This window comes from Apis cerana, linkage group LG3 (assembly GCF_029169275.1).
Source record: "Apis cerana isolate GH-2021 linkage group LG3, AcerK_1.0, whole genome shotgun sequence".
Classification (NCBI taxonomy): domain Eukaryota; kingdom Metazoa; phylum Arthropoda; class Insecta; order Hymenoptera; family Apidae; genus Apis; species Apis cerana.
In genome coordinates this window covers 11,582,695-11,610,501 of record NC_083854.1, presented here as the reverse complement: position 1 = coordinate 11,610,501, position 27,807 = coordinate 11,582,695, and the positions used below count along the sequence as shown (strand labels likewise).

The 27,807-nt window shown below is 30.2% G+C and overlaps 1 protein-coding gene and 4 long non-coding RNA genes across 11 annotated transcripts in view; 2 read left to right on the top strand and 3 right to left on the bottom strand.

Annotated features, from left to right (window-relative positions):
* LOC108001884 (protein pinocchio) overlaps window positions 1-27,807 on the top strand; it is a 49,456-nt gene that overhangs the window by 15,129 nt on the left and 6,520 nt on the right. For 5 of the 7 annotated variants that reach the window (XM_062073020.1, XM_062073018.1, XM_062073017.1 and 2 more), the window contains exon 3: window positions 26,184-26,256. In XM_062073020.1, the coding sequence (XP_061929004.1) occupies window positions 26,184-26,256 (73 nt within the window). Of the gene's footprint in view, window positions 1-19,270; window positions 20,121-21,103; window positions 21,301-26,183; window positions 26,257-27,807 lie in introns of those variants that run through there. The other 2 variants (XM_062073023.1, XM_062073024.1) reach the window with 2 other exon arrangements.
* LOC133665830 (uncharacterized) lies at window positions 1,323-11,389 on the top strand. Its single transcript, XR_009829218.1, has 2 exons — window positions 1,323-1,932; window positions 10,190-11,389. It is a non-coding gene; the product is annotated as an uncharacterized LOC133665830 (long non-coding RNA).
* On the bottom strand, window positions 7,743-10,192 carry LOC108001887 (uncharacterized). Its single transcript, XR_001766797.3, has 3 exons — window positions 9,321-10,192; window positions 8,997-9,134; window positions 7,743-8,715 (listed from the first exon to the last, which is right to left on the bottom strand). It is a non-coding gene; the product is annotated as an uncharacterized LOC108001887 (long non-coding RNA).
* Window positions 15,463-19,205, bottom strand: LOC133665828 (uncharacterized). Its single transcript, XR_009829216.1, has 2 exons — window positions 18,875-19,205; window positions 15,463-18,809 (listed from the first exon to the last, which is right to left on the bottom strand). It is a non-coding gene; the product is annotated as an uncharacterized LOC133665828 (long non-coding RNA).
* LOC133665833 (uncharacterized) lies at window positions 21,992-23,105 on the bottom strand. Its single transcript, XR_009829221.1, has 2 exons — window positions 22,848-23,105; window positions 21,992-22,354 (listed from the first exon to the last, which is right to left on the bottom strand). It is a non-coding gene; the product is annotated as an uncharacterized LOC133665833 (long non-coding RNA).

Genomic DNA, 27,807 nt, shown 5'->3' with positions numbered 1-27,807 from the left:
TTTCGCTTATTTTTTTTTTCAATATTATATATACACGTATATTAATTGTTTTGACATCACATATTACAATTTATGTATATTTAACTATAAAAATTATTTAAAAAAAAAATCTTGCGTATTATATCGAACAACGGTCTTTTAATAAATTTTTTTAATAAAATTCTAACTCGTTGTCGATGTTTTCGTTTCATATTAAATTATAGTCTAACCTTAAAATAATATATACCATCCTTACGTTATTACATTACACAAAGAAAAATGCATTTATCGGAGTTGAGTTCAACGTAAATTACAAAATTACCGGTTTATACGAGTAAAATATGTCTGTCAGGTAGCATTTTCTATAAATATCTTATTTTAATGTCGTTCATGAGTCGAACGTTAATAACGTAATATCACGGTACAAAAGTTCAAGGATAACTTGAAGCATAATTACATTGTACGTAATCGATCCGCAAAAGCTTGATTGATCGAAATGAAACGATACACACAACGCTTCATACAATTGTGTTATGTCGTTAATCGTTTGCATTTAAATTTCAAAAAAGTTAATAATACATAAATCTAATCTAACTTAATCTTATAATGTTATTATTTACGAATAATAATTTCAGTAATCAAGATTGACAGGCTTGCGTGTGTGTGTGAATGAAAAAGATTTTATCGAAAATGTCGAAAAAAAAAAAAAGAAAAAAGTGTTTGAGAAGAAAGAAATGCGTGACCGAAGAAAGTGACGCGTAATTTTTTAAACCGCCATTGAATGACGTTCCAGCATCATTGATAAATCAATGCGACCGTGTTCCATTGTTCGCTGAAAAATATTCCATTACTTTTTTTTTTACCCCGTATTCTATTCTTGTCGTGGATCGATGATAAGGCATTATACCTTAGACCAGAAGAAGACTTATATCTATGTAAAGAAAAATTGTAATTCTATGTCGAAACAAATTAGGTATATTATAATCGAATAAATTTTCCAGAGACTCGCTTCTCGTTGTTTCGTAGAGATTAACCAACTTTCTTTCTATACTTCTTGCTTTCAAATCGAATGTTCGGATATTGTTTAACCGTTCGTATGTAATTATTTACTTATTTAATGCAGGATTGTTTTTCTTCAAAATTTTTTGAAAAACGTTCACTTTTCATTTTCCTCGGTTTATTTTATTTCTGAAATTTGTATATTACAGCATGCAATACTGTGTAAAAGATCATATGTACATATATTATACATCTGAAAATAGTTTTAGATAAATATATATATATATATATTTAAATATTGATTTTTAAATATTAGTTATTTCATTGAAGCTAGATGTGCAAAGGTTACGCTATATATTTCATAAAGACACAACTCTTTTTTCTTTTATCTCTTTATTCACGCCCACGTTGTTTGATCACTGAAACGAATTTTTCTTCCTTGATAAAACTTTAATTATCTTTAATTATCTTTAATTATCATGGATCACCGATGACCCCTGTTTCAGTTAATCTTTCTTAGTATACATTATATTAGCATACACTGTACTATATTCTCACGCGAATGAATAACTTTTAAATCGCGTAAATATCGAAGAAATTGAAGAATTGTCGTGCACAATGACATATCTATTATTACGACCTAACCTAAAAATCTGAAAATCCTTTGTACCAATCTCTAGAATTTGAGCTGGCACGAGCTCAAATTCCACTTGTTGCGACCGAATCTCCTTCACGAGATTTCAATGATCCGTAAAGATCTGATGCAGCTCACGAAACAGCAGTTACGAAATTAATGGCCGTGTCCTTGAATTGGAATCTCCTTCTTCGCAGTTGTCTCCGGAACGGAGCGAGGGGAGGGAGAAGTTGGATGCTGGTGAACGTCCTTCGAGGGTCGTGCACTTGGTCGATGTACCTGCTACAATGTGGAAACGAGTTTCTGTCCATCATGCACAGGTTCTCTCGTTATTTTCCTTATCCATTATTCATTATTTGTTTCTTTATATACGAGATATAATATACACCTCTTTATATTTTTCCCTAGCTTCTTGACGACTTTCTATTCTCGATCGATAATTTCATTTTGTAAAGTTGATCTAAAATTAGCAAAAGATATGTACGATTACTTGTCATGTATATATTACGATTATTTTTTTAGATTTTTTAGATACAGATTAATGTGTAATATGATACTTTGCATTGAAATTTTTTAATAATTTAATAATTTTTAAACACATATTGCTTTATCGGTAAAGAAGTTTGATCATATGGATTTCTGACAAAGCATGTTCAGCGTTCGTGTGTATTTAACGCGTATTTCACGATTTAATGTTATTTCGTTGAAAATTTTAGGACTTTGTTCTCGCGCCAAATACATTTTTCATTTGAAAAATACGACTTAAAAGCGTTATAAAGCGTTTTCTTCGTACGTGTGGTCATTAAACCGTGTGTATAAAGATACTACGAAATTTTCAAAGAAACATCAATTGTCCGGTTTCCACGGAAATGCAAAGTACATTCAGCAGTATCTTCTATTGTATTTACTCATATTAACTCCGGGAATCGTAATTCCTCCTCGCGATCTTTCTCAAAGCAATAAATAATACCAAAAAGATGAAAATTCTTCGTGAAATTTTCTTCGCAAATATTTCGTAATTTAAAAAAAAAAGAAAAAAAAATATTAAAACCATCGACACGGAACCGGTCATTTGATACGTAATTCTCTTATTTTGCGTTAATTAATAAAAAGATATAAGATTTCTTGGTATCCGCATACGCGTTTTCCAAGAAAAATATGAAAAATCAACGAGCATGAAATTCATAAGGAAAAAGTGAGAAAGATCAAAAATGATCGTATCCGGGATTCTAGATTGTTTTTCATTAAAATTTTAATTCTTTCCAACTTCCGATCTCCTCTAATTCTAACAAGCCAATTATTTATCTTTTTACGGTATTAAAACCGTACTTTCCCCTTTTATCAATTAAGCAACTTTCTCTACGTTTCCCTCCAACGAAACAGCAAATTTTTATCATCATATTATTCATTTTGCTACATGTGATCGGTGTAAAATTTGCATAAAGAGCACGTTCATCGACACGTTACCTTCGATCGCTCGACGCGATCCATTGCATTTTGTAATTGTTATTTCCATATCGCAAAAATCTACCATTATTTTTATTAGATTAAATTCACACTCGACGAACGTTCTGGAGATTAATTTCACGAAGCGTGTGGTCACATTCTAGATAGCAGATGTGTTAAAAAAAATTAATGTAATTTCTTTAATAACCAACCAATTTACAAGTAAATATAATTAACCGTTTCAAGATTTTTGACCGAGAATGTACTTTTCGTGTGTACTTTTCAATTCTAACCTGTTGTTTCTCAACATAATCATTTAATCCGTGATAATATATTTTAATTTTAATTATTTAATAAATTAAATAGTAATTGAATGAAAGGAAGGGATCATTAACAGATGTCTTGAAGACGTCCATAAGACGTCTCTGTGCTAACTGTAGGATGTTCGTTTCCCACAAGTAAGAACAGGTTCTAATCTTTGGAACCTTTCCAAGAAGCTCCTTCTTTTTCTTCGTCTCTTTCTCCCCGTTCACCTCGTCCACTTCTCTGGTTTGGCGGAGCCTAACCTCTTTGTTCGTTGCCATGGACGTGTAGCCCTATTTATTTATTTGCTTCTTGTTTCCTTCGACGGGATGCTTCTACTGCACCGACATTCTCTCAAAGATCCTTCCCCTTTCGATCTCCCTCCGTTCAATCCCGTCTTCGCTCTGTTTCGCCTTTTTCGAACGACGCTCGATTTAGAACCTCTGCGTTTCCAGACTTAGAAACCTTTTTAGAATACTTCAAATTATACTCGTACGTATATTTATTCGCAGTACATGTTTCGAGAAATGTTTCTCTTGGATCGTTCAACAATTTTTTAATAATATTGCAGAAAGGAAAATAACATTTGAAGGAAATTTTTTTTCTTAAAAAATGAGAAAATTTCAAAAAGAGAATCCTAGTTTTTTTAAAAATTTATACATTTTTTTAACCTAATAAAAATAATTAGGAAAAAAATATACGATAAAGAAATTAACATTTATTCTTTGCCATTTCGAATCGACCATGGATCATTGCCTTTTCCCTTCTCGTGGAAAATTTTTAACGAAAATAAATTCAAATTCCCATCCCATAGAAAAAAAAAAAAGAAAGAGAGAAGAAAAAAGAGAAACGCGCATTCCTATTGAATTTTTACCTTTGTTTTTGGCCCCTTGGTTCCTTGTACGCCTTGCTGCATTTTCTATCTTCTTCCCCATCGTCTCTCTGCCCCCATGCCGCAAATGTATACTTGCGAGGTTGTTGGCTGCACCATGGAATGCAGACGGGGAGACTCATAAAACCACCATCCACTTACATCCCGTCCCTCCTTTCTCCTCCGCTCCTCACACAGTGTTTCCTCGCAAAACCTTTCGCTCCTGGGTTCCTGCTCTATGACCATTTATGCGTGTATTCGAGCTGGTTTTTGGCAGTTCCCTCCTTAGGTAACATCGTCCGTGTTGAATCGTTCTTTCGCTTGTCTTGATCCGGTAAAAGTCTTTCCACGACATCGCATGGCAACACTGTTGAATCAAAAATCCTCGGGCAAAGTTTCTTTGTTCGTCACGCGAGAAATTCTTATATAGGTATATGAAACGAAGCTTTGAAATATACGTCGAAATTAAAAAAATTATTTCACGTAACGCGTAACAATTTTTGTTTAAAAAATTTTGATTTTGGCATTTTGATCCTTATTATTTTTATCTCGAGGAATCATATCTTAAGTATCTTATTGAATTATAACGATAATGGTAAATAGATATAGATAGAATAAAAAGATTTAATTAACGAATTTCACGATCTCAATAGAGAGAGAATGGCTGATAAGATTGATAGCGTGCTCCACGAATCCTAAGTCCCTTTCATTCCAATATAATTTATTAAGCTGCCTCCTTCTGATAAGAATTCCTTATCGATCACAATACGACCAAAACGCGATATCTCGGTACCGTATGCGTTGCAACGATAACGTATAGTGGAAATTTTTCAACTTTTACATCTTCTTGATCCCATGTAGAATTTTCGTTTCTTCTTTTTTTTTTTATCTTCTCGAGACCAAACGATGGTAGACGATGCTTGTTATACCAGAAAAGATATCGAGAAACGATTCGATTCTACTCTTGGATATACGTATATGGATCAGGCACATTATAATTCCATTTAAATGTTTTTACGTGCATTGTCATTTGTCATTTTGGATAAAAATATGTAACCTTCTTTTTTATTAATGAAAAATTATTTATTCAAGCGATTTATATTTAATATATTCTATATGCTAATACGTGATATTGGTTCAAACAATAATTGATTCACTGAACACACAAAGCATCTTGAATTAAAACCAGTCTAAACCTGTTATAATAAAAACAGACGTGTGATTCCATACGTTATAAATCTATAAACTTTTACATTACCAAGCAGGAATTCTTATGATATTAAAATTCAGAATTCCCAAAATCGAGTTTACCTGTATCTTGGAAATTTAAAAAAAAATTAGATTTCGTTCGCATCTCGATGAACCTAACCTAACTTACCATCACGTTAAACTATTTCCAATAAGTAAAAATTCTAGAATCTTCTACGAGATAAATTGCAGAATACGTACGATAGTTTAAGATTGGAACAGGATCGAAATGTTAATAATAAATCTACGTATATATAATACAATGTCCACAGTATCTTTGTCAACGTAATTGCTAGTTATCAAAGTCAATCTTTATCGATGCGAATTTTATCGATCGATATATGTACCACTGTCGACCCATTATTCCTTATGCTTGTGATTATCTTCATCTGCACGCGATTCCATCGAATTACGTTATTTAAATTATTACTCTCGTGATCTCTGCAACTATGAATACTTCTGTGCAAGTTGTAACGATCGGTAAATTATCTTATAAGAATTTTTTTTCGTTCATGATTGATTGTCGTTTTTTTTTTTTTTTTTTTTTTATTCCTTTTCTTACATTTTTTCCGATACTCCGCAAAATATATCGATACAAATCGTCGTATCGTAATTTTAATACTGTTTAAAGTAACACAATAAATAAAATAAATAAAATCGCATATCATTATCTACTATCGGTAATTGTAATGCTCATTTTCGAGGGGTAACATGAAACATGTTTTAAAAGATTAATTTTATCTTTGTAAGCTTTGTAAATTGTTTGAAAGGATCTAATTGTTGATCATACCGATTTCTATGTTATGTATTTGAGTTCTTACGTGTATCGCGAAGAGAACAAAGGTTAACGCAGTGATTATCTTTTGGAAAACAGTTTCGAATTGTTTGGAATGTAAAGATAAGAAAAAACTTCGACAGAAATCTGAGAAATGGAAATATTTTGTATAGAACAACTCTGTTCTTATTTTTAGATCGGTCTTCAGATTCTTAACATAGCCTATGTCACTTAGGTCATCGACGATAAGTACCAGAGATAAGAATTTTTATTACGTGAATAAATATATCCTTCGATTCACTGCTCTTGCGAGATATCTATAGAAGAGAAAAGACGTCAAGAATTCAATACAATTTGTGATTTGATCAAAGTTGAAAATTTCATAAAAATTCTATATCACGTATATACGCACGATGTAAACACTGTATTACGTTATTTCTATAATTTTTTTAGAATTAAAAATTATTTGCATATATATTACTCTGCAAGTAAAACGTAATTTCGTGTCGACGAACTGATAAAGAAATGGAATAAATAAAAAAAAAAAAAAAAAAAGAAAAATCTTTTGAAATCAATTACACTACTCAATTACACAATTACACATTCGTTTCATGAGATGACCTTTAATGAAGAATGGTTAACCTTGTTCCAATCGGCAAGTGTTCCTCGTACGACCTTGATGAATCGCAATCAGCTCGCGAATTTACCTCTGAGCGAGCGAGCTGAAAAAATAGGTTGCGCAAAATTGCTAATATTTTAAAAGACTTAATTAGTCTCTCTTTTATGTCGCAAAACAGCAGAGAGTTTACAAGCTTCACAAATGATGTAGCGATGTTTATTTATCATTTTTTAACGCTGTTTCCTCTCCCTTCGCCGGAATCATTTCGACACGACTCATTATGTATATCGCCTTATGTCTGACAGGAAAAAAAAATAAATAAAAGAAAAGATGTCGATGTCAATAATGTAATTAACCATTGAGGGACGTAAGTTTGACGATGTTTTCTTGTTGGTATTATTTATAACATCATTATTGAAATTTATTTGATATTATCGATATTTGTTTGACTTATTATTATCACTATTTATTTATTATTTTTGATATTCTTAGGTGTGATATAAGAATTATTATTTTTTTTTTATTCAAAATAAGAGAAAATTTGATTGAAGGGCATCTAATAATCGGAGATTAATTTTTCGGAATATATTTTTTTTTTCTTTAAATTAAAATTACGAAGTTACGTGTATACAAAGAAAATATTTTCGCTTCGCAGTTCAATAATTTTATCATTTCAAGATCATTTCAATCGTGTGAATGTAAAACTATCGTAATAAAATTTGAAGAGAATTTCTTATCAGCTTCTGATAAGAAGCTATAATGGATCATATTTAAGAGAAACATTTTTTTCTTTTATTTTCATAATCACTTAACAATCAATCTACTGTAGGCTCAAAAAAAAAAAATATTAATCATATTATTTTGTTAAATAATTTTAATAATATTATTTTAATAACAAATATAAAATTTCTCCTCTCTTAAAACCTGTAAAATATCTCGCGTCGATGTGAATTGCATCGCTTTAAGAATGCATCGTTCAGATTCACATAGTACCGTGTGCACCGTGAAAATTTACGTCAACCGTTTAATCGATTTTCAAATTTCACGGTACATCAAGCAAAAAAAAAAAAAAAGTTTCCCTTACGCGCTTTCAGCTTTCGCAATTTCATTTTTTTTTTTTTTTTTACGTCATCGGTGAAGATTCTTCGTCATCGATATCGAGAATACGTCGTTCACAGAGAAAGAAAGAGAGAGAGACAATTTCCATCTTCTCTTTTAAATTTCCCCTTCCATTGAGATAAGCTCGATTTATTTTTTTTGCTTTCATTCACCGTCGGCGTCCTTAATGGAACTTTATTTTTAAAGAAGATAAGGCTAAAACACGGTGTAAATAACACGAAAAAATACAGGATGAAATTATACGGTGCAAATTTTTTTTAAACGCGAAAAAATACGCGAGACAAATTTAAAAATGTAAATAGGGACTAATAGAGCTCGACTTGTAACAAAAGATATCCGTATCCCCGTAAATTGACGAATACACGGAAAAGAAAAATATCAAGTTCAATCAGCTAGCAGCAGTAGTAGTAATAGTAGTAGTAGTAGTAATGTTTATTTACACATCCGCGTGAACGAAGGTGAAAACCTTCGCGTCCACTACTATATCGTGCACGTAAGCTCGCTCCATTTATTATTATCATGGTTGAAATACGATAGATCTCGTCTCGCGGCCACGCGTTCTATTCTTCCAAGCTCAGGAAGTTCCACTTCATTTATATTCAACGTTCGATTTACGACGGACATTTTTCTCGACCTGTTTCTTCCCTCTTTTTTTTTTTTCTTCTTTTTTTCCTCTCTCTCTCGTTTTTTCCTTTTTCTCTTGGAAATTATTGACACTGCGTCTGGAAAAAGTCCCGTTGCGTAAACAGTTGTATACAAGTTGTACGCAATTTCTAACTGGTGAAATTATCAATCGAATTTAATGTACGTGTATGATCATTGCGAGAAATTTTTAAAGCGAGGATTGATCGATTAATGGATTTAATTTTTCAAAAAAAAAAAAAAAGAAATTAAAAATAATTAAATTAAGAATTGAATCTGTTATATCGAAATTCTGGAAATAATTGATAATTAGGTGATAACAATGCGACGTAGTAATGTCGCGTTGTATCAAGACACAAACCTTGAAAATTAATACACAATCATCCCTTAAAATTCAAAGGAACTAATCCTTGGCCAACTATCCTATTGTATTTCAATGATTATCCTTGATTCTAATATAGATTTATCGATCCTGTATAATTCTTGGATACAATTTCTGCTGTAGAAGAGGAAGTAATAAATATTATTGAGAATTTCAATGTCGATTGTTAAATCGATTTTATATAGGTAGCTCATAAAAATTAATTATTTTTATAATAATAATAATCGAGTATTGTTTTTATATTATTTTAAGTTTTTAACAGTTAATGGTTAATTATCTCGAGAAACTTTTTTAAATTCTTACAATAACATAGACCTTGGATCAGATCGACCAACAAAGTAAATTCTTGGAAAAGCCTTTCAAGGGTTTATGCAAGCACACGTTCAATAATAACTTAAGATCCTTTCTAAAGGTTCCTTAGGTTTTTTCTTAAGTTCTCTATTGTTGTAGGTCATTTTGAAGCGACCCTGAAAAATGTACCGAAACTAAACTTTTAAGTTTGAAGAAATTTTTCTGAACTTCAAGGTAACCATTTCTATTGTTTGTCGAAATTCTTCCAAATGTAAAATCATTCTCTTGTTCGTCGAAATTTTTCTAAATTTCAATTGTAAATGAGCATTTTTATTAGCTATTGAAATTTTTTCAAACTTTAGACGTGAATAGCCATTTCTTTTACTTCTCAAAATTTTTTTAAATTTTATTTATAACGATAATCTTTTGTTATTTATTGAAATTTGGATTAAATTGCAGATATGAAATCATTCTTTGTCAAAATTTCTTTAAACTTTAATAATAAATGACCATCTTTGTCATTTGTTTAAATTTTTTCTAAAAATGTGAATAGCTATTTTCTCTCACTTTTCAAAACTCTTTTAAATCTCATTTATATATTAAATAATCATTTTTATTCGTGAAGATTGTTCCAATCAGATAGCATAAAAAAAACATGAATAGCTATTCTCTTATATGTGGAAATTTTTTTAAATTTCATTTACAAATGATCATCTTTCTTATTTATCTAAATTTTTCCAATCTTCAGATGTGAATAGCTATTTCTCTCACTTCTCAATCCCAGTTTGTTAAATCTCTGTAATTCGTCGAAATTTTTCTAAATTTCAGACGTATATATTGATTATTTGTCGAACATTGATCGTTCCTCTCCTCTTTCAAAGATCTTTCACAGAGTTCAAGACCTGATCGATTAACGTCACTGAAAACCAATTCGACATCTCAACGACTGGCTCAAACCGGCTTCACTTAAGATCATCGTCGAGCAGAGACCAACCAACCGATATTTCGCCCCGAATACATACACACGTGCGGCGAACAATTGTTCCCAACAATTTAGCGTGGCACAACGATCTTCAACAACGAGCCGTTTGGACCGTTACACCGGATCTCAAGCCAGATACGTTCCCCTACGGGAAGAATGGGATCGTAACAACCTCGCTTTGTGGCATTGATTACGCGACGCGAGTGTACCACTACAACGTGAGTTTTATTTATGCTTTCAGCTCTTCACTCTTCAGATAGTATGCAATGCGGTTTTTTGCAATGATTCATTCAGATGCGACGCGACTCAAGATGTGGGTCACGATCTATGAGGTTAGATCTTTTCCGTATTATTAATTTCTACTTCCTGAATTTTTAATAGAAGAAATTATTTTTTTTTTTTGGATTTTCAAGAAAAGAAAAATTCACGAAATAAGTTCTAATAAAGGAATACGAAGAGAGAAATCTTACATATCGGATTGTTCAGAAAATAATTTCGTTTTTTTTTGGTGATGAAACACACATACACAAGATGGCTGGATAAACATTCAACAGTAGCGACACTCGTGTGAAAAAACGAAATTACTTTCTGAACAATTCATATATAAATATATATATACATATGTATAAATTCGTGAAATATATTTTATTATATTTATTCAAATTAAAAATGCGAACTTGTGCATATATTCTTGAGAATATTAAACTTTTTTTTTTATTATGATGTAATAATGTTTAAGCATTTGACTTTTGACGTTACGAAAACATTTGTAGATTATGAAATTTGTTTTGATATAATGGTCTCAACCGAACTATCAGCAAATTTAAATATTACGTCAATATGGGCATAGTAATTGATGTAGGATAATCATAATTATAATTATTAAATATACATTGTAAATAGTTTCTTTTTTTTTTTCGATAAAGATATTTTGGAATACGATATCCGATGGTACGGATGGTACGATAAAGAATGAAAAGATAATCTAATGAGTCAAATAAAACAAAGAATTATAGTTTACTTTTCGACCGATGTTTCATACATATGCATATAAAATTGTATCACTTGACATGTATATAAAAAGAAAAAAAATTTGAAACCGTGTAATTATTCGATCATGACATAAAAAAATAGAACGAAAAGAAGAATATAAACGTAACTTTTTTTTTTTCATTCCAAAATGGAACCTTAATACGTAATGATACATAAAGAATGAATTTTTCAATTGAAATTTCTTTTTAAATTTCAGTCGAATTATGATTGAATTAAAAGTAACGTAAGTAAATATTTTAATTTAATTTAACTTTTTAACTCGATTCAATAAATAAATATATATAGGAGATTGAATAATGATTATTATGCACTTAACAAATGTACACTTCAATGCATTAAGAATAACCAATTTTGAATGTATCGAATGTATTTTAAATAAATTAAAAAAAAAAAAAAAAAAAATGCTGCACAGAGGCAAGAGAAGGAGAATGTTCGCGTCACGAGTCACGAGACTAACGCCATCCACGTGATATTATCGTATGTTAATATGAATCGTGAATAATTACATCACGTTATCTCGCTTAACACTATCGTGAGTGGCAAAATTTATTTGCATTCTATGCTTGAATAGAAGGCATGTGATATTTGCGCTATACAGTTACGTAGGTCCTGGTGTATAATTTGTAATTCATATAAGAATACTCTTATAAAAATGTCAATCTTTTCCAAGGAAATAATTCTATATAAAATTCGATATTTGAAAACGACAATTTTTTGAAAACTCACCCTTGATTTTCTTAAATTTAAGACGAGTAGTTAACCTAATCTCTTCCAATTCGAGAGAAAAGTTTAACACTTGGAGATCCTGTGATAAAAAGACTTTTCGAAAGACTTTTCAAAATCGATTAATTGATTTCAACTTTTTAAATTTAAAAAGGACGTTAATTGGTGAAAAAAAGATTAATCAACAATTTCCTTTTCAAAAATAATAATATAATCATGGTGATTGCAATTCGAGAAAAGGTTAGTTTCGTATTCTCGTCGTATTATTGGTCAAAACTTGGCAAGATTCTCAATTTTGTTTCGCACAAAGGATTATTATCAATTGCAGCAGAAACCACGATGTTTATATAAAATTTCCAGCATGCAATTCTCACTTCGACACGAATTTTGCGACACAATGCGCGATTTTCACACGTAAATCGTATAACCCACTGTTCAATCCAGAATAATTCGTGATTGACGTCAACATTGTGTACGCGTTTAAAAATTGTCAGACTACGTGATCCTCGATTCGAATCGCGAATTATTTGTACAATTGCATCGTATGATAACGATATTGATGCGATCGATTAATAATATCCATATTAATTTTCTCTCTGATGTGAATAAAAAAAGGAAAATGGAAAATATAAGAATACGAAAATATATTTTTTTCGTTTTTTTTTTTTATTTAGAAAGTCTCTAGAAAATATTTGCTAATAAAATAATTAAATTAAATTAGTGTGAGCGATTGAAATCTCCATTTTTTAATAATTATTAATTAGATATTTCGTATTACTAGCAACTTACCAATTCACTTCTTGCTATTAAACCACGATCAAAACTTAAAATTAAAATTTAAATTACTATTAGTAATTCTACGACTGTATTATATAACGTATTTTCTCTCTTTGCCTGTTTAATAATCTCGAAAAATTTCATTTCATCGCGATATTCACGCGCAAAAGTTTTTCAACTTTGGTTGTATAATTTTTTACTTTAATGTTTTGCTTAAGTATTGAATATCCTTAAAAATCTCGTTATTATTTATTAGATTAAAAGTATCTCGTATGATTCTGATATTCCAATCTATTTATATTATATTTATTTTGTTTAATTATCTTTGTCGAAAATTGTATCAATTTTGCAATGACAAATTATTATTTGACTGTATCGTTTGATTATAAAAAAAAAAAGTATCGCAATTTAAGAAATGATTGGGAAACATTGAATTTTATTCTCGATTATATTTCGTATTATCGTTTACAACTATTACAAAATAAGAATTTACATATGAATCATATTAAACTTAATTCGTGGCAAGATTATAGCAAAAAGGGTCATTGATAAAGATTTGAGTAATAGCATCATTAATAACACGATTACATTGATAATTTCTTGGAATATTCCGTACTGCAACAATACGCACCGACAAGAATTATCATTCATTTGCCGAAATCAATGCAGAAACGCCACTTAAACCCTGACAAACTCTAAGATAATATTTCACTATCATCCTGTAAATCAATGTAAATAACCGTTCATAAATAATATTTGTGTTTCCCTAAACACTTACATAAGTCAGTAACCCCAGCATGACGCAAGATTCAGTAACAATTACAATTATCGATTAATTGTGCGAATGAAATCACAATGTTTTTATTTTTTTTTATTATTTTTATCATTCACATTATATACATATTTTTTGAACGCAGATTGCGAAACAATTACGAATCTATTTACTTATTTACGATTCAACGTACGTGATTTAATCATCAGCATATATGAATTAAATTGAAACTTTATCCAATCAACATAACCTCCTCCACGTTTCTAACCCCTCTCCGACTAATCCAAAACTCGTGTCCAGGGAGCATCAGCGCGTTGTTGATTCGTTTTCGTTTCCACGTGCGCGCGATTTCCCCTCTCTCTCTCTCTCTCTCTCTTTCCTTTGACCTTCCACGATCCTATAACCTCCGAAACGGCGTGCATACTGCAAATTGCTGGTACACGTGCGTCCTTCTCCTCGCGACTAGCCACCCACATGCGAGTTGGAAATCATAATCGCGGACAGTTATAGCGGATCCAGACGTCGGCGAACAGTTTCAAACGATTGGAAAGCCCTTGGGAAAGTACCTGGAGGGCACGTGGCATTTAGAAAGGTGAAATCGCACGACGACGCGCGATTAAATCGCTCGATCTTTTGATCGGCTCGAGTCTCGATCGTTTCGATTCATCGAGACGTGATTCGAAATTTAGCCAACCGTTGAAATTCTCGTGAAATTATCGAACCTCTATGAAATTTAGAGATGCTTTCTGAGATTTTTTTTTTAAATTTTTTAAATCACAGGATGATTTAAACACACGCGACTCGATCTTCGAGGAAAACTTTTGAATATCAGAAACGGAATTTTATCATTAAATTCGTCAAAATTTTCAAAATTATAGAAGTCCGCGAAATTTAGGATGTTTTCTGGGATTTTTTAAATTTTGTAAATCGGAGGATGATTTAAACACGCGACTCGATCTTCGAGGCAAACTTTTGATCAGAAATGGAGCGGAAATTTTACCGTTAAATTCATCGAGACATAATTCGAAATTTACCCAACCGTCGAAATTCTCTCGAAATTATCGAAATCCGTGATATCTAGAGTGCTTTCTAATTTCGTTTAAAACTTCAGAAATCGCAACTTGGAGAACGCGCGGTTAAACGGCGGGCAAACGAGGCAAACTTTTGATCAGAGATGGAGCGAAACTTGATCTTTAAAAATTCGTCGAAATAAAATTTGAAATTTAATCGGGCGAAATGGACGAGTTTCGAAACTCGAAAGCCCATAAAATCCAGGATACTTTAATAAACTCCATCCTTCTTTCGAACGATCTCGAGATTCTTCGAAATATGCGCGCCTTTTTTCTTAAAATTTTTTTCCACGACGATTTTTTCCGCGTCTCAATGCGTGAAAAAAAGAAAAAAGGCATCCCAAAAAATTCATTCATACGAATACGTTATTTTTAGTCGAATTCGAGAAATAATATATTTAGCCGTGGATGGGTTGGAGGAAAGGTTAACAAAGGTGTGCATTGAATAATATTACATTTGTCATTTCATCGTTGCATAAAATTTGCAATGTCATAATTCGCGACGGGTATTCGATTAAATACATGGATTTTCTCGAAATGGCAAATGATGATCGAGCGAAAATGGGGAAAGATACGTGTTTACAAAACGCGGGAAAACACGTTGCGGACAAACGCGATTCTCTTAGAAGCGGAAGAATCGGGCTTCGAAAACGAAATAAAAATGGACGAACGATACGTTTAACGTCAACATTTGTTCTTCCATTGAATTTACGGACGAAGAAAATTAAATTCGTTAAATGGAAGGGAGAGAAGATTATTTTAATTGAATATATATTATTTAAATATATATATATTTATTATCGAAACGAATACAAATTATTAATTGTTATTGAAATAACAGATTATTATTATTAATTGCATCATCGTGTTTAAATTTTTGCGAAACACGTATGTTATATCAGTATTATAACTCTTCAAACAAATATTTGATCCGAATAGTCAATTAAAATTAACGACCACGAGAATCTCTCTCTTTCTTTCATTTTACATCGATATATTTATCCACGCGCTTTATGAAACGAAATTATCATCATCGTGCTCGATTTATCAAATATTTGCGTACATCAATTGAACTTGGACATTTTTCTCGCTTACATTTTCCACAAAGTGAACGAGGCGAACGTTCGAATCGAGAACGCCCACGATTCGGCCAGTGAATTGTTCATTGCTCGACTCAATACGATCAGAGATAACTGCGTACATGTGTATACGTACACGTACGCCGATTATGAATCAGTTTAAAATAATCCACATGCATAAGTGCACTCCTTTGAATACACTCGTATTTCTTACGTATCTTTTTATACGTATAAATTCGAATTTGAATCAAGATCTCCTTTTTTTATTTAATTACATTCAAAACGGCGTGAACACGAACGAAGCATTCGATATTCATCCGCGCATAAAGTGGTCCTCTCTTAGATATATATTACGTTATAAATAAATCAGGACGCTTATTCAAATATTCGAGTTTAGCTGCTTGTATCATCCGAATTTCCGTATAGTCACGATTTTAAAATGATTTTAAAATTGATTTTAAAATACATCGTCGGCTGTTTCGTGTCATGAACAAGTCGGTGCTTGAATTAAATTCGAGCATTCGAATTTTTCTTCTTGGCGACAAGATGCGTGGAATTTATGACGAGATACGTGAATATCGCGCAGGTGGAAAAGAAAAAAAAAAAAAAGAAAAAGATACGAATCCCGAAAAATTCATTCATACGAATGTTATTTTTGGTAGAATATTTCGTGAAATATATTTATATGGATGGATTGGAGGAAAGGTTAACGAAGGTATATAATAGATAAATTTCTTTCCTATGCTTTTACAATTTTAGAGATTTTTTTTTTAAATTTCTTTTCATTACTGTGATTAAATGTAATACGTTTTCTTTTTCTCAAGCAAGTAATAAGGTATATTATAGAAATAAATTAAATATTCGATTCATTGATGAGTTTAAAAAAAAAATTTGAAAAGTAATATTGGGAAAGTCTGTTATTTAGAAATTTTTTATCTTATTTTTACCTTTATATCTGAGATTATTACGAAGAAGATATGATACAAACTTTTTGACCGACTTAATAGGTTCTTTAATTAACATGGTTTTTAAACGAGACCATCGTGTTATGGAACGTTAAATTTACATGAATATCTGTTTAGTGGGATGTAAATTTCATGAAGCAGATTAAAAGATAAGAAAAGATTAAAAAAATAATTACATAAAATGTATATGTACATCTTAACGACATTTTTTAATGTCTCGAGTTTATGATAAATATAATAAATATTTGTTATAATTACAAAATTTTTTTTAATATTTTATTTTATCTTTTCACCATTACTTTTATCGAAAATGTCAAAAATATCGAAAATCGATTTTTTTTTTTAATAATCGATTTAATGATTATATATCTTGTTGATAATCAGCATTTCCGATTTCTTATCTTAAAATTCCTTACTTATTAAAGACAAGATTGTTAATATTACGTTCTCATACTTTCCCATTTTTATTAATCATTAATACTATCTCAGGTTTTTTTAAAGCAATATATTTCGAAGAATTTTGACGAAAAATGAACTCAAAAATTATTTCAAAAATCATTCTTCGTTCTAAAAAGAAACATTAATATCGTAAGAATCGATATTTGTAAAATTATTATTGAATCTTCGTTACAAAATTTAAAAATTTAAGGAAAAGTAATTTATCATAGAAAGTATAGAATTTAAAATTATATAAATTTAATTTAAAAAATTTTATATGTTATTAAGAGAGTAAGAATAATGAAAAATTAATGATACAATGATTTTCTATGTATCATAATTCTATTCTATTATGTATTTCTCAATATTAATTCGATAAATTGAAAAAAATTGAAAAATTCATATTTACCTGTTGATCTAGTTTGAAAATATTACTGAAGATTTAATATTTACATTGAAAATGACTAAAATTGATATTTGCATTGGAAACAATAGGCCAGAATAAAATTTCGATCTTTGTAAATAGTACGTGTATAAAATTTTACAAAAAATTTAAAAAATTGAACGAAAACTAATTCCTTGATATTAAGCATTACTATTTCTTTAAGTCATATTGAATATCGTTTTCGTAATTTCAGAATCGATTAATTGCATTTTAATAGAGTTCAATGTAGTGTAGGAATTTAATCAAAATATAAATATAATCAATTGTATACGATATTAACAAAAACATTGAAAGAATATTTAAAATTCCAAAATATCTAATGAATGTTAAATTAAAAAGAAAAGTTATAAAAAAAAATGTTAAGATAGAATAAAGAAAAGCAAAAACGATGAAAATATACCTTGTCTTGAACTCTAAATATTATAATTTTAAGGAGCCGGATAATTTGATTTCTTAAATGCTTTAATGGCCAATTAAGCTTAAATTTAAATTAATTTTTAATTTTTATATTATGGATTTTATTTTATGGAATTTAAGAATGATCACGCGTGTTTTCTTTTTTTTGTTCGTTCATTTAGCGCAGAAAGCATAAAGACAAGAAATCGATAGATAACCAATAGCGCATTGCTGAATTTGAGAATCCCTGCCGCGTCTAATCTGCAAAAGGTGGCTTGACGTATGCCCGCTTATGAATGCAACACCGAGGGCGGTGACATTTTAACGTTAAAGATAAACCTACGCTTTTCTTTTTTTCCGCATAATTTGGCGGGGTGTGTGCACACGTGACACTGCCTTTCGTTTCCTGGGGTTCTTACATCCTGCTGCGTGGGAGATCTTTTTGTCTTTGATTGCATTCCTTGTTCCCCTGCAACATCTGTAACTATATAAAAGTTTGTCAAGTATGTTTTCCTTATTCTTATAACATCGCTTTACATCAAACGTATAAAATTATAGTTTGAAATTTTAATATTATAAAATATATGTATATTTTTAAACGATCGTTATTCTTGAAAGATACAAAGATCAGTAAAATTTCTACGTCTTCTTCATGGGCATCATCGAATCTCTAAAATTCAACAGCGATAAGATTCGTTATCGTACGAGCCGTTCATTATTTATTTATGAACATGTGTTCGTACACGCCGGCGCCACGCGCGGAGAATCCCTGCTCCTCCAGTGTGTCCGCACACAACCAATCTTAAATACACATACACGTATACATATTTACACATACCGTACACATATATACACAGTTCTCGTACTTGCGCAGATGGGGGTTTTCTGCCTCAGCTTTCCTCTCTCCCCACTACCGCGCCGTTCGACGATTGCCACGATGCCCAACCCACACCGCGGTTATAAAAGGCTCCCACACAACTGCACTACCTTCAGTCAGACTCAAAACATCGTAGCTGTTTGCTGTTTTTGCTGTCTGATTTGATTTTTTTCATACGAAATTCGTAACCGTCGCTTATTCGCCGAGGTTCGACGTTTCGTGTTTGATTATCAAAGTTCGAAAACGTAGTGAAAGACAGTGCGCATACTTTGTGCTTCATCTGCCGTCCAGTTTTCGAAGATTTCTACGAAATGTAAGTTTTAGAGTTTATACACATTGCCATGCGCACACAAATCCGCATTACAAACGTCGCAAATCGCGTTAATATTTGTGTAAGAACAACAGTGTACATGAATATATGTGTGTTAAAAAAAAATTGAATCGTTTAATTTGATAAAACGTGAACATTGAAACAAAGTGTCTTATTATGCGACTTTTGTAACGAAGCATCGGATTACCTCTCTTTGAAACGTTGCGTTCACCATGCTTTCACCATGCCTTCCTTTTAAGAAAGCACGCTGAGCACTAAAGTTTTCTTTTTACGTCAAACTTGCTCATGATATTCGTTTGTATAGAAAACGGTAGAGTTTCGCTTTCAAAAGTAACAGTACAATCTATAAGAAGGGTCTTATACATTCAAAAGAGGGGGGAGGGGAAGGTTTAGAAGCGACACATGCATAGAAAGCGAAGAACGTAGCGTGGGAATCAATACTCTCAACGGCAAACTTCATGACTAACTTCAGATTGGTTCTTCCTTGTGACGCCCAACGATCGTCCATCGACCAAAGTTCCGAGTTCAGGTCGATGATCGAAGAACCGTTAGATGAAAAATTTTTTAAACATTATTATTTCTTATTATTAAACATTTATGTTATTAAACATTTGAGTTTTAACGTCCTCAATTAAGGAAAAAGTTATCAATTGTTTAAAAATTCGTAAATCTTAAATACGACAAAATCGAGTTTTTGATTGTAACGTTGGTAACATTTTTAAGAGTTTGAAATGTTTGCATTGCGTGTTTCGATCGACGAACGGGTACACGGGTGAGTGGTTAATTTTGCGAAGACATCGTCTGTGGCCGACGAACGAGGTCATACCTCGATGTTACTTCGTTTGTTTGTGTAAAGGCTCGCTGGAAACCCGTTACGCCACTCGTGTGACGGCAAATTCCAGAGGTGGAATTTTAATTTCTCAATCCTGTTAACGCTTCGTTGCATTCCTACCCGTTTCATGCATGTCTCTTGCAATCTTTTCATCATTCGTCTAAACATAAAATTCAATAATATGAAGAGGATTAACCTCATGATTATTTACCAATTTTTATTTTTAATAGATTTAAAATTTTTTCATTTAATTAACTAAACATAAATATATGGTTATACGTATTTAAAATTTGAGAATAATTCAAAGTGACTTTTTTTTTCGTAAAATATGTTCTACTTTGAATTTTTACAAAGATTGTCTCATTTCTTGTCATAAAACATTTTACGATGTATTTAAAGTTTTCTGTTTTCACTTTAATAAATGTTTGCAAAGACCACAATTTATATTTTTTTTTACGTTAATTTTTTATAGGAACTAACCTATATTATTTATATATCATATCTTTTTTATTGGAAAAATTTTTGATTCTCTTGCCATATTTAGTGTTATTAACTAGAAAAAGAAATTGTGTTCTTTTATAATTCTGTGCGAATATTATGCAACAAAGGTCCTTGCAATGTCGCTGCTTCTCGACAATTCAAATGTTGCGATTATATAAAGTCAGTGGAACGTATTTTGTTATTACACGACTAACATAAATGTTATAATTCATATAGGTCATCATGTACATTGTATTTGTCCGTATTTCTAATTACGAAATTCTGATTTGATTAAATTTTTTTAATAATTCAAATTATTTAAATAGTTTTATGTAAATCGTATTGTATTTTAAATATAAAATATTCTATCTATATTTAAACTCTTAACATAAAACTTTTATAATCTAACATGATATTTCCCAACTAGTATATGCAATAACATTTCTCAGTTTTTGTAACACAAGATACATGTATCATAAACAAAGAAGCTTTCCTGTTGCTTCTTTTGTGGCATATTTCCAAACAGGAAACTGTAAAAAATAAGGTAAATCGAATTTCCATTCCGTCTCTCACAGTTAAAACGACCTGATTCCGTGTTCACTTTGTACCCATGCATCCGCGTGGGAGTTTAACCAGAATAGTCGACGAGGTCGATCGATATCTCGAATTCAGCTTCTCTCTTTTCTATATCTCGAGAGACTGTCGTGATCTCGAGGGTTGTTGGCCTCGTTTCAACCCCTTCGGATAATGTTAATGTACAAAGTATCGAAAGGCAAGTACCATTCAACATAAATCATGAATCAATAACATTAAAAGCTTTCTTTGAGACACTCTTTTTTTTCTGCCTCTTAATTAAGTATGATGCAATAGATATGTAAATTCTTTTCTTCGATAGCAAATTTTTTTCAAATAATTATTTGCAAAAAATAATGTTAATATAAATTATAATACGACCGGTTCTATCATATTAAAAGTAAGAAATGATAAATTGACGTTTTCATCTTAAGCCATTCTGTAAATCATGAAGAACTTATAGGTCACATATTTAGGTTAGTTCCATGCCCACTCGAAAGCGAAATCGAACAGAAAGCGTTCTATATAGAATATATATCCGTTTTCATCTTTAACTTTCCTCTAAAATAAAGAAAAATAAAGAAATAAAATATTAAAAAAAATTTTTATCGAAATATGCGAAACAAATGAAATCGTATAAAAAGAAATATAGTAATTTATAATAAATATTGGAATCTATATTATACAAATATTTTACTTTTCAAGCACGCATTGCATGCATTTAAAATACATTGAAATCGGAGACGAATGCAAACGGATTATACAATGTAACAAAATATAAATATTAAATTTAATTTGATCAAATAAATCGTTATATTAAACGCTCTGAATCGTATCTATAAAAACTTCTTACTATTAAACTGAAATCATTTTTTTTTATTTCATTTATATTAAATTATATTTAAACGTCACAATTCATATAAAAACTTGAAATAACGCGAGAGATTAAATAAAATGACTTTTAATTTCCGAGGAATATTTGAGAGTCGAACACAGTCAGTTCGACTTTAGACTACTTATGAGTAGCCATAATATCCAATATTTGCAGACCCTTTTCTTAAAGCTCTTCTATTTTGGTATACGAATAGAACATAAAAATCGTAATCGCACGAAGAGATACCTCGACTAACCGCCTCGGGATGCTTGCCAGTAGTTCCCGAACCCGTTTTCTTCGTAAATTAACGGCTTGAAAGAGGCGAAAGCATCTTGAGGTTAATCTTAGAGGCTCGTCACGTGAAGAGAGTAAAAAAATGCTGTAAAGTAATCGGATTTTTATAGTCAATGTTTTTTTATTTTAATTTCGTTAATTCACTATTAGTTTAATTTAATAATTTTATAAAATTTCACTTCGTTCATTTAGAATTGAAAATTGTAAATAGCAATATAAATGTATATAAATTATAAATATTGTATATGTACAGTTTAGGCACATATAAGTATCTAATAATTTATTTATAGCATATGCCTCTGAATTATAAACTTTAATATGATTTTTAATATGATTAATACAGTTTTTATTCAAAAGGAATCCTATGTATTGCCTTATTATATAAATAATACAATTACTACGTCAGTATTTCTTAATCTAATTATTCAAGTCATTTTTTTACATTTCATTAAAAGTTTCAACAACAGTGAATTCTTTCTAATTGAACATCGAAGTATCGAAAATCGATAAGTTTTTGGATTAAATTGAAAGCGTATCAGAGCTTATGAGGATTGAGATATCGAGTGGACAAAAATTACCTGCGCAGTAGATAATCGTTATCTCGTGAATTTGTCGATGTTGGTCGAAAATAATGGAAAGGCGATCTCGAGTATCTCGTCAAACTATATTGATCTCGCGAGAGATATTCGGATAATTTTAAAACTACTACAATATCTTGAATATCTTTCTGGATTAAATCGTTAATCATAAAAATTAAAACGTATAATATATAAAAATTAGATAATAATATTATTGCAATCATAATCTTTAATGTGTACAAATGGAATCGTTGAATCGATTCGGATGTATCTATGTTTAGTTGAAAATGTGACATGACTATAGAATGATGCTCTTCTACGTTTTCTACTTTGGAGTTTAAATTAAAAATAACTTGTATATTTATAGAATCGTCTATTTTTACGATTGTACTAATGCTTTTAGAAATGAGATAGCTCTGAGACACGTAAGAAAATCCTTTATTTAGCAATTTCTTTGCTCTTTCCATTATCCTTCTATTTTGATCCACATTTGTCCGATAACAAAATATCTATAATTCTTACGATTTTTTTTTCTTTAAAGATAAATAATGATCTTTTAAAGTCTATTGAAAATCTATAAAATCTTATAAAAGAATGAAAAATATTTGAACAATAAGAATATTGATTGATAAACGTAAATCGATATCGCGAAAATAAAAAAATATTCATAGATACGATATCATAATACATATTCATGAAAAACGTAATTACTTATCTGTATTTTATAAATGCATCTAATGAATATTAAATAATAAATTAACTTCGGGTTCATTGGTCGCGAAAAATACATACGCGCAAATATTAAAGGAAATTATGCCTTTTGCGATAATGAAAAAACTGTGCATTTATTTTCAAGCTTATTGCAATTGCGCTTGTGTTTAGTTTAGTTATGCAAATGCGAATTCTATTTCTTTCGATTCTTTTTCTTGCCTTCTTTTTTTTTTTTTTTTTTTTTAATCTAACACGATATCGATTTTTTTATCCATTCTCTGGCTATTTTTTCGCATATATTATATATATATATTTTCATAAATAATTAAAAAAAATAATAGTTCTATAAAAGAAACTATAACAGTCACATAATCCTGCCATGATGTTCTTTCGAAGGTAGATATAACATCGATCGTGTACACGATTGAAAGTTAAGAATGTAAAAACATTTCAGTGAATCAGTGCACGTATTCGTCACGCGAATTCAATAAGAAAGCTTACTATTGCAAACAATGATGACGTCAAAGAAAAATATTTATCGGTTTTTTTACAACGCGACGTTCCTCGTTATTAAGCGTATTACAGACGTATTGTGAAATAAAATACGTTGGTACAGGCCTATCGAACGAGTTGGAAAATTACGCGTTATGTATTTTTATTCCTTTCTGTTTTTTTCTCTCCTTTCAGGTGAAGGTGACACATTTTCTTCTCAACCACGATTCCATTCCATCGTGTCTGCCAATCGTAAAATCTTATTTTTTACGAATATTTTTTATTTATATATAAATATATATATTAATTGGGTCGTGCGCTAATCGATCTTTAATCTTTAATCAATGGCAACGTTGATCGTATTTCTTAAAAAAAAAATATTGTTCGTGGCGATATTCTATTTTCCTTCTTTTCTTAATTAATTAAATTTACATTTAATGTCTATTTAATACGTGTATAATGTATTTTATACGATGAATTTTATTAGATGAAGATAACCAATATTTATAATTGAATTAATTAAATTGATATGATAATTAAACAAGTTTAATTCCTTTCGAACAAGTTTCTTCGAACCTGTGAATGCGATATATAACCGATTCAAATTCCATCGTACGATAAAGCACTTTTTTTTACCGTTTAAGTTAAAATTCACGAAATCACAAAGGAAATTACAACGTAATCGGCTAATAAATCGGATCATCTGACAATTGCGCGTAACTCGTTTGAATAACGTACTAAATAACAACATCTTTTATAACATCGGATAAACAATGGAATTCTCTGGAACTTGTAACGTAATAAAGTTAAGAAAACGTAAACCCGACACATTGTTTAGACAGAATAGCCGGAATATTTATTTTATTCCCTTCATAATTTCTTTTAATTCACAATTTATTGCTTCGTAAATTGTTGTATACCGATTTTGAAAAGATTTACGAACAAAAGCGTTAAAATTTTAACAGGAAATAATTAACAATATCCAATGATTTATTGCTCGACGATTAGTTTTTTTCCATAGTCTGATCGATGATTCAGCTTTAAAATTTGTCGTGTAATACTATACGATTTTTACATTTTATGCGCCAATTTTGGAACGTAATAATCAAACCGGCATAAAAATATATTTTAAAACGTTAACTTGTTAATCGTTTCGAACTATAAACGACACAGCCATACATCTTCTTTCTGTACGATGTATATTTCTTCTCATCTCATGTGTATTGCAAAAATAAATAATGTTTTTTTTTGGCGTTGAATAAAAATCGTTTGTGTAAATCATTATCGAGACACGTGTACCAATTTTCTCACCTTGATTTGCTTTTCTAAGAATACATCAAGGCTTTTCTACGTGGACGGTTGATAATAAAATCAGGTATGCATTGCCAATGTGTCAATAATAAAATCCTTGACATTCTCCCATTCGACCCTGTATCGATATTGGAATCTCGTTTTATTGTTACTATTGTAGCATTGCTCGATTTTTTATCGTGCAAAATGATTTTCAATACCGAAACGCGTGCAATCTGTATACATATTCATATACTGGTATACTGGAAAAAGAAATGATACGATGAAACGTCGCGATATTTTTAAATTCAAAGATCAGATTTTGATATAAAGTTTATTTTATTTCATTTTCGTTAATTGTGAAAAGGGAAAAAGGAAAAGCATATGGGTGTAAAGCAGATTATACAATACGTTACGTCGTGAAAACTCGGATTGATCGAAATAAAGGATTCAGAGCGTGTGCCGTGTGTATCAGTTGGCTTTCGTTTCTCCGGGGGGAAAGTAAATGTCTGTTCTGTGCCAAGGTGAGGCTATCTAAGGTGAAACTTATCACGGATGTGTCCTTCGCGTTTACACATTCCACATGCTGCAATTTCATTTTATCGATTTTAATTCTTTCGTTATATTAAAAATAATTAATACGAACATTTAAATTTTCATTTTAATTTTCTATTATTTTTATCTCGTACAATTAGCTCTTTATTTTTGCCCCTTGTTGCTAGGGGAATTTTTTTAACGAGTACAATCTAGATCGATTAACGATAACAATATAAAATACTAAGTGCAATAACAACTTCGATTATTCGCTAATGCTTATTAATGCTATTATCCTTTTTATTGCAGTTTTAACGCATCAAAACAACATGTCTGTGACTACAACTGTTCAGCCAGCTACTGAGAGTCTTTCTCGCCATGGGTGAGTTGTTTCGCAATTTTTCAATTTTAATATTTTGAAAACGTTATGTGTCTGACTTTGAAAAAGGATTTCTTTTTCGTTTTCAACAATTTTTCATAAATTTTTCGCGAAGCATTTTTTCCTGTTTTATCTACGGATGGTCAATATCTTTCATAAAGCTGAGTGAAAACACGATTTAGAGCACAATATTTGTGTATATTTTTTTTTATGATATCGTAGATCTCCAATTTAAATTTGTGCATCGTGGAAAACGATTTCGAAATTTGATTTGCATCGACTTATTCAATCGATCTATTTTTATTTTTATCTAATTGTTAATAAAATATTCATAATTAAAAATTAGAAAGATAATTCATATAAAATTTTTCAATAATTTTCAATAATTCGAGAAATAACAGAAATATAATATAACTACTTAAAATATTCTGTATTTGAAGTAAAAAAAAAAAATCTAAATTTGTGGAATTATTTTTAAATGAATTATTCGTAGAATTTATTTTACATAATTAAGGCACGTGGCTGCAATGGCGCCTGTGTAGTTGTTACGCCATTGAAAAATTACGAAGGACAAAAAAGAGAGGAAGCATCTAAGATTTAATATCCAATTGTTCCGTTCAGTTCTATTTAAAGGGAAGACTTATAAAACTTGCACAGTTTCATGTAAATCATCGGTGGAAACTTATTTCTAGAAAATCTAAAAGTAAAATAGATATTTTGAGAATTCTCAGAAATTTGCCTTATATTAGTAAATTTAATATATTTGCGATTTTCCTCGGTTTCATCATTTCATATATTTTTTTTAATAAAGAAACGCTAATATTTTCTCATCTTATTCAATTAATTATCTTAATATTAATTCTCGATAATATGTTAAATGTAATATATTGAATGTAAATATATTGAAAGAAAATTTAAAACAAAATTATTTCTATGAATTGTTCAATTATTATTATATATTTTTATAAATTTCAAAATTGATTTCTCAAATAATTTTCAATATTTCAAAATGCATTTTTGTTAAAAATTCCACTTATATTTATACGATAATACCTATAGTATATATACGAAGAATTTCACAATGCATCATTTAACTTCATCGCAGTTAATTAATACTTAACGCGTGCCGGAAATTCTCGAAATTGCTGCACAAGAGAGAAAGAGGCATCCTTCAACCTACATGGTTAATTTTTTTCTTGTTTAATAATGCGCACAAATTTGTTACCACGTGTCATGTGCAAAAGACAAATCATGAGCAGTTTTGCATAATTTACTTAACTTATCCTAAGAAAAACAAGAAAAATTTAAAATTTACGTCAAAGATCAGTAGATAAATTATGATGATGATCACAAGAGGGGAAAAAAAAGGAATTTATGAAGTAAAAATGATAATGAAATTAAAATGATGTGTGAAAAACACATATTTATTAATAGATAAACGTAAATTGCATAGAATATAAACAAAAAAATAAGACACAAAATAAAAAAAATAATTATAAAATAATATCGACAAATATTATTGGTGTATTTGATATATAGGAGATTCTTTGATGA